The 12,023-nt window shown below is 40.5% G+C and overlaps 1 protein-coding gene across 1 annotated transcript in view; it reads right to left on the reverse strand.

Annotated features, from left to right (window-relative positions):
* The window catches only part of TPO (thyroid peroxidase), a 239,484-nt gene that overhangs the window by 95,466 nt on the left and 131,995 nt on the right, over nt 1-12,023 (reverse strand). The window contains exons 8-9 of the mRNA XM_040348668.1: nt 5,249-5,419; nt 883-1,120 (exon numbers count right to left, since the gene is read on the reverse strand). Of these exons, the coding sequence (XP_040204602.1) occupies nt 883-1,120; nt 5,249-5,419 (409 nt within the window). The remainder of the gene's footprint in view (nt 1-882; nt 1,121-5,248; nt 5,420-12,023) is intronic.

Consider the following 12,023-nt stretch of genomic DNA (forward strand, 5'->3'; position numbering starts at 1 on the left):
AACAGAAGTTGATCTACCGAATGACTTCTGTTCAACTGCCTTGCTAGTATTTTTTTTGCTCGATCAACTCTGCAGGCTATAAACTGCAGTGCTAAACTGTGTTTGGGAAAAACAGTTGGGAAGTCCCCCTTTCTGTCAGAATAAAAATCACACATTAGGGAGGATTGCCTTATTCCCTTGTGGATAGAGAAATCGGGTACGTTTATTTTTTTCCTTTTCAAGCGAATATCCACTGAGCTTAGTAAATCGGGTGAATCTGGGTTCATCTCAATAATCCAGTCAATAAATAATACTGTTTTTTTTTTTTTTTTTTTATATATCCTATGCACACATTTGCAAAGCAAGCTACTGTGCCCAATTTTGGTGTTTGTGAACGAAGCTTGGGAGGCTTATTGTTAAAGAGGGGCCCAAGCCTGGGGTCCACAGCCTCTTGCTGGATGGTATACCCCGAAGAGGAATTTTAATAGGGGTAAAACTTCATCTGCTGAATAGTGTCCAGAAGAGCTAGGTGTCAACTGTCAATATTTTAGGAAGTTCTGATTGCTAATCCAAGAAGTATGTGTGAGGCAATAAAGTTACTTTACAGTCTGAAGAATACAGAGTTTTGGTTTAGCACAAATGTCCTTTGTGTTTAATGTGAATAGAGATGCAGAGTCTGCATTCTGGTCTTTTTGGGTATCCTTTGCCCTAATCCCATTCTCCCTGGGTTTATTGGTTATAATAAACTCTGTGTGCCTTTCACTTCAGGAAATTTTAACAATGCCTTTAACCATACAAAGAATCAAGGAATCTGCTCCGAGGTGAAATGCTATCTCACCTAGCCACGTGGGCGCCACCAAAAGCCTTTAGAGGTAAGAGGTTAATACAAGCATTTTTGATTACCTGTCTCCATCTCGCAGTGCTTTTATTTGCTTGGAAATTAAACATGCAAATAAAGGTCCAGTTCTAGAGTCAGGAAGAAGATCTTCTATCAAGCCCCCCAGCCAAACATCTATGTTATTAGGATGCCTATATTGCTCCATAATTCTACTGATTATATTAGCATCAGATATAACCATTTTCATGTCTGCTGAAGTGTTCAGTCTTGGAAGTCTGCAATATTCTCTCCAGTCATTGTATCCTGTATGAACAACATAAAAAAAAAGGTTAGGAGTTTTGCTGAATAGTAATGCCCAGCTTAATTTTCATCCTATGTCAAAGTGGGTTTAAACTGCTGAAAGAAAAAATGAACAGAGCATATCCTTCTATAGTGTGTACTTACCTTTATTCAAAGCCCCTAGTGCAATTTCTGTCTGCTCTGTCATTCCTCTGCTATCTGCATGAGTCACTTCTGACATTCTATGTTGATACCAGACAATCCCAAAAGACGAGTGAGCCCATCTCCCTCTAGCACATAGCAGATGAATGACCGCTTCAGCTGTGCATGTTTTCCTATGGTAGAGTGGCTGTGCCCCTTCCCTCCAATTAAGTCTCAGCTCTCTGTTCAATGCAGTGCAATGCAGTGTTTTGAGATCAGACCCCAAACTACCCCCCCCCCCCCACCTCCTGAAGCTCCGAAATGTTGTTTACATTCTGTACATTAAGCAGCTGCAGAGAAGTTGTAGAGAAGAGAAGACTGCAGATACACAGGTACAACATATGTAGGAGGATTTGTTTAATCTCTGTGTATAAGCTGAGGCTAGTTACTTTAGTCTAGATGGCCCAACTTGCCTCATTTATGCAGATTTTACTCTAATACTCTGTTTTTGAAGTGGTCCATGTCACCGAGGATAACCGTTATATAATTATCATACAATGTACCATTTTGTTGCTGCCAGTGTTTTGCCACATATTATTAACATGGATTCAAACCCATGTATGTACTATTCATACATGTTATGTATTTATTACAAGAGAATAAACATTATGTTTTTTACATTGACTGCTTTTCTTATTTTGCACATGCCTCATTTAACCTCTTCCATACAGGGCACTTATGCACCTTCGCGCCCAAGCTAATTTTCAGCTTTCAGCCCTGTCGCACTTTGAATGGTAATTGCGCGGTCATGCTACACTGTACCCAAACAAAATTGGCGTCCTTTTTTCCCCACAAATAGAGCTTTCTTTTGGTGGTATTTGATCACCTCTGCGTTTTTTTTTTTTTTTTGCGCAACAACTAAAAAAATACTGAAAATTTTGAAAAAAAAATTAAATTTATTTTTTTCTGTTAATTTTTTGGTAAATAAGTACGTTTTCTCTTTCAATTACGGGCACTGATATGGCGGCACTGATGGGCACCGATGAGATGGCACTGATGGACATCGATGAGGTAATACTGATGGGCACAGATGAGGTGGCACTGATTGGCGGCGCTGGTATGCGGCACTGATGGGCACTCATAGGCGGCACTGATGGGCACACATAGGCGGCACTGATGGGCACTCATGGGCGGCACTGATGGGCACTCATGGGCGGCACTGATGGGCACTCATGGGTGGCACAGATGGGCACTGATAGGTGGGCACTGGGCACGGATGGGCACTGTGGGGTGGCACTGATGGACACTGTGGTGCGGCACTGATTTACCCATGTTGCCAGTCAGAGTCATTTGTGGGCACTGATTGGCATCTTTTTTTTTTTCCCCCAGACTTTTTTTTTTGCCCCCTTTTTTTTTTGCCCTTCCCTGGTCCAGGGTTGGCTTCCCTGGTGGTCCAGTGTGGTGATCCGAGGGGGGGCTGCGCTGATAAACAATCAGCGCGAACCCCCCCTGTCAGGAGAGCCGCCGATCGGCTCTCCTCTACTCGCGTCTGTCAGACGCAAGTGATGAGCCATCAACGGCTCTTCCTGTTTACATCGTGATCAGCCTCTGTGAGACTCTTTACCTTGATCGGTGTTGCGGGGTGTCAGACTGACACCCTGCAACAACGATCGCCGTGATGCGGCTCAGAATCCTGAGGACGTCATATGACGTCCAGTCAGGATTCTACAACCACTTTGCCAACGTCAATATGTCATTGGCGGGCGGCAAGTGGTTAAAGTCCCAAATTTTTCCCTTTAACCTTATGCCCCGTACACACGACCAGGTTTTCCGACGGGAAAACTGTGAGGAGAGCCTTTGGCCAGAAATCCCGGCTGTGTGTATGTTCCCTCGCAGATTTTCCGATGGGAAAACTGCCAAACCAGCCAGCAAAAAAAATAGAACCAGCTCTTTTTCCCCTTTGGGATTCCCAATTAACTTTTTCCTGTCGGAAATCCCGAGCGTGTGTACGGGGCATAAGGGATGAAGACATTTATATAAGTTTCATTTAAAGTCCCAACCCCCCCTCCTTTTTCAAATATTATTATTCTAAGCAGTACCATGTCAGCAGATTCCCCTCAACTCCTTGGCTGTACTATCAGGGGAACTTGGAAGGATGTCTCTGCTTCACATCTTACACATCAGGACAGTGAACAGTTTGGTGTCTCTCCTGTGTTTCTACCATTGGCAGCTTATGTACATCAATCTCCGTCTTTGTCATAATGGTACAACATAGGAGTTGCACAAATTCTGCTGCAGCATGGTCCAACACAATCCCCAGGGAGCCAAGGCCTGTGATATGCCATGTATCAATCATTGAATTTGTAAGTGCTATATTTGATTTGACTTAGTTTTACAAAATTTGGTGATGTTTTGCACAATCCAGGGCATCTTCTCTTTATACTATTTTAGTATATACTGCGTGCCAGTGTGCTGTGAATGTGCAAAGGTAAGACCATTGGGCCAAATCCTCAAAAGAGATACGACGGAGTAACTGCTGTTACGCTGTCGTATCCCTGGTCCTAACTATGGAACTGATCCACAGAATCAGTTTTCCATAGTTAGGGAGAAGATCCGGCATGTGTAATTGAATTACACTGCCGGATCTTAGGATGCAGTACCGCATTAGCACTTACGGAGATCCACGAAGCTTTTCTGCTTCGTTTTTTCTCCGTAAGTATTAAGTTGCATACGCAAAATTAGGGCTGCTTTTACATGGTGTAAAGTTAGTACACCATGTAAAAGCAGACCCTTCTGTCCAGCGACGTGTTTTTTTTTTCGAATTAGAATTATTTTTTTCGCGCCGTATCTTTTTTTTTCCCCGACGCAACTTTATTGACCCGTCGCAATCCACAAAGCCCGGCGTAACGTAATTTCGCACTATGCACGTCGGGAAAATGACGTCACGAGCATGCGCAGTACGGCCGGCGCGGGAGCGCGCCTCATTTAAATGGGAATCGCCCCCATGAAATGAGGAACGCCTTGCGCCGGCGGAATTTAAGTTACACGGCCAGACATTTCTAGGTAAGTGCTTTGTGGATCGGGCACTTAGGTAGAAATTTTAAGGCAGTGTAACTTAAATTAGAATTTCGCCGTTACGCCGGGTCTTTGTGGATTTGGCCCATTGTGCTGGTCTTTTGATTCCACTTCCCGTGAGCCCTGGACAGGAAGAACATCATTCAGCAGAGAACAGCTCCAGATCAATAGGTGGCGATGTTCTCTGCAGCATTCGGGATGTAACCACAGCCTGCATGAACAAAAGGAAGAGAGTCCAGGGACATCACATGATTAGCCAGGAGTCTGCGGCAAAAATGTATCTATAAATGAAATAACAAATAAAAATAATATTACTGGGAGGGAATCTTCTCCTGTATCCATGATGACCCACACTTTATCATGTTGGAGATTGCTTTCAATTGTGTGATGCTATTGTTAAACATTGATTACTGTAAGCAATTGTCTTCAGTTTTTCAATAAGCAAACTTAGCTCATTTCCCATTTCAGTGAAAACGATGGTAATCCTAAAATCGGTACAAATATAAAGAAACAATCTAGGTGATAACAAATACTGTGTTCAGAGATGATAATGTACTGTATCTCCCTGACCTGCAATTTAAAGTTTATCAGAAAGTTTGACATCCCTTGAGTTCGAAAATATAGAACTCTTTCATGGTCAAATTTTTTAGACCTGAAAAATTGTTTGTCCTTTACTACAGGGACGTTTTTGCACACTCAAAACAAACAAAATAGAGAAAAAATGTCAGTCTTGACATTAATAATAAAACATCTCAAAATACTCTGGGAATGATGTGAAAAAGTTTGGAGATTGTTTCCTGAAAGAACGAAGTATATATACAGAACTTACATAACTCTTGGCAGCTCTTTAGAAAATAACAATACTTCTGACAACTGCAATACATTGATCTTTGGTCTTTAAAAAGCAATGTATCGTGGACAAAAGAGAAAAGTAACCTGGTAAGCCATGGTCACGACCCCGCTGCAAATCAAGGGATGCCAAATCCATTGAACCATTAATGGATAGGACAAGCAGCTTTTCTGTTAACTCTTCATTCATTAGCTGCTTCTGTGTCTGCAACTTTGCCGGTTTTCCTAACAGACCCCTTATCAAGGGATCTAGACCACCTAAAAAAAAAAAAAAAAAAAAATTACTTATTTTAGTATGAGTCAACCCAATCATCACTTAAAAAATAATTGTACAGATTAAATGTGAGCAAATGTCCTATGGGAAGGATATTCTAAAATGGATTCAGTAAGCCGACTTTCAATTGAGAGCCTGGATTGCAGTTTCTACCATGAAAGAAAGCTCCCCAATATAATTTTTTGTATAATAAAATGTACCTGACCCTGTCAAGTTGGCTGTATGGAGACTTATGATTTTCAACAGCAGCCCTACCTATAGCCAATTTGGGCCTCCCTTGGAAGCTTGACCAAAAAAAACCCAATTAGCAACTGTCACAACCTGCCGTGTTGCTAGGACATGGAAATCATTGGTTTTTGCTCCTGTAATGCTAGACAAAATATGTCCTATGTTTTCTATGTCCCAGCAACAAGTCACTACATGTTGCTAGCTGGGAGTTTTTTGGCCATGCTTCTGGGGGGCCAAAATACCTTACAGGTATGACAATAAAATTACTAAACATTTTACATAGCCACACAGTTTAATATCAGCTGGGCCCCCTTGACTGCAAAGACAATTTTCTGGAAAAGGTGAATTTAGTCTTTACCTTGTTTGAAGCCAACTTTAAGTAACACATCTGGTACACTTAATCACCCTCTAATCAATTTCACTGAAGTTAGGGATCATGTGTGCATCCCATCCAAATGACCTATACAGTACTTCAGCGTTACTTGGGATTTGGTAATACTGCATACTCCACCCCTCCATTTAAAAGTCCAATGTCAAGCCTCGTACACACGACCGAGAAACTCGACGAGCGAAACACATCGTTTTCCTCGTCGAGTTCCTTGTTAGGCTGTCGAGGAACTCGACAAGCCAATTTTCTCCATTCCCGTCAAGGAAATAGAGAACATGCTCTCTTTTTGGCTCGTCGAGTTTCTCAACAGTTTCCTCGACGAAAATGTACACACGACCGGTTTCCTCTGCAAAAAAATATCTCCCAGCAAGTTTCTTGCTGGTTTTTGCCGAGAAACTCGGTCGTGTGTACGAGGCCTCAGAGTCTCAGTGGCTTTGGAGACTCTCACCTGAGATGCTTGACCAGAATATGTGGAAAAAAGGCGGGGCTTCATTTTAAGCTGACTAGAAATCAGAAATCAATTAGAAGATTTTAAAAGTCCATAAAGGCACCACTAACTTTCATGCAATCATTCATACAAAATATCTGATCTGTACATTTGATGACTTTATAAATATCACTTGAAAGTACTTCAAAAGGTTAACTTTATTAACTTTTTAATATTGTTAACATTCAATATTGGAATGATTGTAATTTCCTGTACAAAAAAAAATTCCATCCAACTTTCTCATCATTGTGGTCAAAAAGGAATGTCGATTTTACTGCACCAATGATCAGAAAATCAAATAAACATTCTGAAAGTGAAAATTTTGCTAATGAAAATCTACTAGTGTATGGCCAGTTTAAACACCTGTAACCTAGAAGAAGTACAATGTACCTAACAGGTTCTGTACATTTAAATCTTTTTCAGGTAGTTTTGTTTGGTGTTTTGTAAAGTTTACAATATTTTACAAACGTACAGTATATGTATATTGTGCTGCAAAAATTCAATTTTTATATATATATATAAAAAAATTAAAAAATAAATACATTTCGTACAGGAGGCATCCATAACATTCTGTTTGAAAAGCAGGCTATAAAGAGTGTTCCCCTTTGAGTGATTCAGAACTATTTTCTGCCCAGGAGCTGATAGAAAGAAATGTCAGAGAGAAAAGGAAGAACCGACACAAAGCTACATGTGCATATTTTGTATTCAATTGATTCAAATTTAGAATTTTTAGATACAACGGAAAAAAGAAAAGTAAGAAGATAAAGGAGGCAAGCTGTATTAAAGTAACACTAGTTGAATTTAAAATATGTATTTAGGGAAATGTTTAAAAAGAGGTGGGGGAGGGGGGTTTAAGGGGGAGGCTGGTGGGTGGGGTGCCGGAGATGGGCTTTTATAAATTTGCATTCAAGGGGTTAGTTCACCCTTTAATAGCCATTTTTCAAAACTCCCCCATAAATGTCATCATCCCCAGCACATCACATCCCTATCATAAAAAAAAAAAATGAAAAATTCCTTATATTTACAATATAAATATTGTACGTGCTGGGTGTCTATAGTATGCCTGTGATAACGTCTTTAAATAGCACAATCACCTGCCTGCCAGTAAATTAGGAAGAACTGATCTAGCTAAACTATACAGTGTATAAATATATGTACAACACCTGGGATGTATATATATCCTCTACACACTGTAACATTAACTGACCAGCCTACCTGCCTGCCTGCTCTATCTACCTGCAAAAAAATACACTCTCTTTGTCTCTCTCTGTTCTCTGTTAACTGCTGCAACACACTACACAAGGCCGCCCTGCAGGCGGCCTTTTATAGTGTGGGACGTGTACTAAACCCCCTCAGCCATAATTGGCCAAAGCCACCCAAAGCCAATTATAGCTCTCCGTTTTCTGCACGCTGTGATTGGCCAAGAATGCGGGTCATAGTGCATGCTTGGCCGATCATCAGCCAGCGATGCCGCAGTGAATTATGGTCTGTAAAACGTAATTCGAATTTGGCACGAACGACCCGTTTTGTTCGTATTTCGACGAACGATCGAACATACGATGTTCGAGTCGAACATGAGTTTGACTCGAATACGAAGCTCATCCCTACCCAGCAGTTACTCTGGCTCATTCACAGTTACGTAGTTGCATATAGTTGGCAAGGTTTAATAAAGATACCTGTCCAATTCAACCTGTATGTCTATGTGTGTGTTTGTTTATGTTGTTACCATGTTCTATATCCCTGTACATTGTGCTTGCTGAGAACACACTTCTAAAAGCTGTTTGAATTTATCTATACTTCTCACTGCCAAAGTACCACGGCTATGAAACGCTCTACCCACGGACATCCGCATTGGAAGAAAACCATCGGGCCTGCAGGAAAAAACATAAAAAACACCTCTTCTGAAGACACAGGACGACACTGGATGCTAAAAGCTCCTTGAGGCAATTAAAAGGGGTTGTACATGTTCGTTTTTTATTTTCTAAATAGGTTACTTTAAGCTAGTGCATTGTTGGTTCACTTACCTTTTCCTTCGATTTCCCTTCTAAATGTTTTTCTTTGTTTTCTTTGTCTGAATTTCTCACTTCCTGTTTCTCCTCAGTAAGGTGTTCAGTAAGCTGTTATAAATGGCTTTCCACCGCTCAGATGATGGTGGAAAGCTTACTGAGGAGAAACAGGAAGTGAGAAATTCAGACAAAGAAAAAAAACATTTAGAAGGGAAATCAAAGGAAAAAGTAAGTGAACCAACAATGCACTAGCTTAAAGGAACCAATTTAGAAAAGAAAATAAAAGCCGAACCTTTACAACCCCTTTAATTCGCATTTGTAGTGCTATACATGTTACTTACTCACTCACTGACACCACTGTGGAAGGGAGTTCCACATCTTTACCACTCTAACAGTAAGAAACCCCTTAGCCAGTTTATGATTGAACCACTTCTCGCCCAGCTTTATTGCGTGGCTGTGTGTCTTTATTAAAAACCTTAGATTAAATAGTTTTCTTACAATGAAACAGTCACCATTTACAAACTCTGTATATTGCGATAATTCCGTCTCTTAAGTGCCTCCACTACAAGGAGAATGAGTTTAACTTTTTTAGTCATTCCTCATAATGGAGGTCCTCCAGGCCCTTATTATCTAGGTTGGATCATGTTCTCTTACACAGATAGGATGTGGCTAAACCAGAGTTTTGTAAAGTGGTAGAATTTAAAATTAGTTTTATTGCTTAAGTAAAATACCCTTTTTAAAGTGGTTGTAAACCTTAGACATGAAATATGATCAAAGCATATACCTCTACAACAGTGTTACTCAACTCCAGTCCTCAAGGCGCCCCAACAGGTCATGTTTTCAGTATTTCCCTCAGATGAAACAGCTGTGGTAATTACTAAGGCAGTGAAACTGATCAAATCGCCTGTGCAAAATAATGGAGAGCCTGAAAACATGACCTGTTGGGGCGCCGTGAGGACTGGAGTTGAGAAACACTGCTCTATAATGTGTGCTTGTCTCCAATAGGAGCACCAAGTGTCATTTCTGTCTGCTGCCTCATTCTTTCTGTTATGAGCATGAATCATTTCTGCCAATTTTTCCGGACACCAAGAGAAAAATTGTGGTAGGGGAGGGACCTCCAGCAGATTGACAGCATCAGCTCTGTACCTGTGTGTTGTGTGAAAGGGGATGTGTCTCTTCCATCTAATCAACCCTCAGAGATCTCCTCACTGTGTTATTTCAGCTCTCATTCTCTTTTTTCTGAGGCCAGTCACTTCCCTGGTTGTATGTAAGTATTTACAACCACTGTAATGCATGCAAATACTCTGCTTGCCTGCTGCTGCTTGCCATTGTTTGCTATTGCCGAGTCTGTGATCTGCTATGGCCCCCAAATCCTTTTCCATTATCAACCCCCCAGAGGTTCTCTCCCCAATGAGTAACTTGCATTTATATTTTTAGCCTCATATGAATTGCTTTAAATGGTTTAATAATACATCTCATATGCCACATACCTGCCTACCCCTCTATTCTAATGGAATCCCATATATTCCGGGCTCCGCTTGCCCATCTGCGGGCCCAGGACTGACATGGTGGGTGCTGGCGGGTGGAAGGGAGGAAGAAGAGTGGACACACATCCGCTCTTCTCCCTTTCTTGCTGTGACCTTGAAAGCGACGTCACTTCTGTCACTTTAAATAAAGAAAAGTGATCTTGCGCATTGTTGTGTAATCACCAAAACACTAAATTTTCAAAACACTGAAATATCCTCAAAGAGGTGTGCAAGTGTCCAAAGATCAAATACGTGCAAAAATAGTGCACCAACTAAACCAAATAGATAAAGAGATGAACTTATGTCCCCCAGTTTCAATGGGTATTGAAAAACTTCTTCCGATAGATGTCAAAGTGAGTGGATGAATCAAAATCCTATGAGAAAATGCTTGATATCCAAACACTAGTCTCTCAGAACTCTGACTACTGTATATTTTATTTCCAGTCATTTCCAGCTATTTTTATTTCCCCATTGTTTACCAATATTCCCTTGGGCATGTGCACCACTTTACATCTTTTGTGTGTATATAAATACACTATAGGACAAGTAAGGAAGTAATGTATAACTTATTTAAGCACTGCGGCCCATGTACTACAGGAAAATGGCCGACACACCTGTGTTTGAACCTATGCAGAGTTCTGATGTATTAACCACAGGAAAATGGCCGCTGTGTTATGTCTTATCCTACCAACAAAATGGTTGCGCTATCGCAAATTTCAATGGACCACAAGAAAATGGCTGAACGGCCATTTCCAGTCCATACAATATATAAGTATTGATTGAACAACCAATCCGTTTCCCCTGAAGAAGTTACGAGGTGTGACATAGCGCGTAGGGAATGGCTAGAGGCTGACGCAAACTAGTAGTGATGTAAGAAGGTGCTGGAAACGCAACTATTTTTGTATTTTGCTTGCTTTTAAAAATAATTAATGTAAGAGTCCACCCATATAGTACATAATCAAATTTATTCTGATTATTTAAACGTACTACACTATTGGAAGCCTCCCTTTCTCTCCTTCCCCATCTTTCTATCCCGCATGTTTGAGTACATTTGGTTATAGTGTAGTGAAGGCTAGCAGCTGCAGCAACATTAGTGTAAGAGAGATCAAAAGAAGAGGCCGGGGGACCACTTTGCTTGAGGTTCGATCATCTAATTAATGCGAGTTATAATATCCAATGAGGTGAGAGTTCTGAGAGACTAGTGTTTGGATATCAAGCATTTTCTCATAGGATTTTGATTCACCCACTCACTTTGACATCTATCGGAAGAAGTTTTTCAAAACCCATTGAAACTGGGGAACATTAGTTCATATCTTTAGGTAATTGGTTTTGTTGGTGCACTATTTTTGCACGTATTTGATCTTTGGATACTTGCACACCTCTTTGAGGATATTTCAGTGTTTTGATAATTTTGTGTTTTGGTGATTACAAAACAATGCATGAGATCACTTTTCTTTATTTATTCTAATTTATGTGTACAGTGAAAACTATTATGTTTTGCTGCTTTTTGACATTTATCACCATATCTGTATATATTTTAATATTTCATTTGCACTCACAGTAGCGTAAAGGAAACACTCTAATTAAACTTCTGTCACTTTTCCTGGCTAGCATAGCCGGGAAGGGATGTATTGCAATTCTATGTGCATTGCAATACATTCAGTGGAGCCCAGAGAAGACATCCAGGGTCTTTTATGCCCTGCATGGCTCATTACAGAGAATATGTCACCTAAAAATCTTCACAGATGGGACTTTTTGTTCTCTATGTGATGTAAATAAAGTCAAGCAAAAATAAGATTTTTTTGGCAAAAAAATAAATGTACACCCAACCACACCTAAATGTTGAGCGCCCCCACTCCCACATATATGCATATACGAAAGTAAACACATGCTTTAGGAGGCCTACGTGTGAAAAAGCCAATTGTTATACACATGTTACCTATTGGCGTACAG

The sequence above is a fragment of the Rana temporaria genome, chromosome 4 (assembly GCF_905171775.1).
Source record: "Rana temporaria chromosome 4, aRanTem1.1, whole genome shotgun sequence".
NCBI classification, from domain to species: Eukaryota; Metazoa; Chordata; class Amphibia; order Anura; family Ranidae; genus Rana; species Rana temporaria.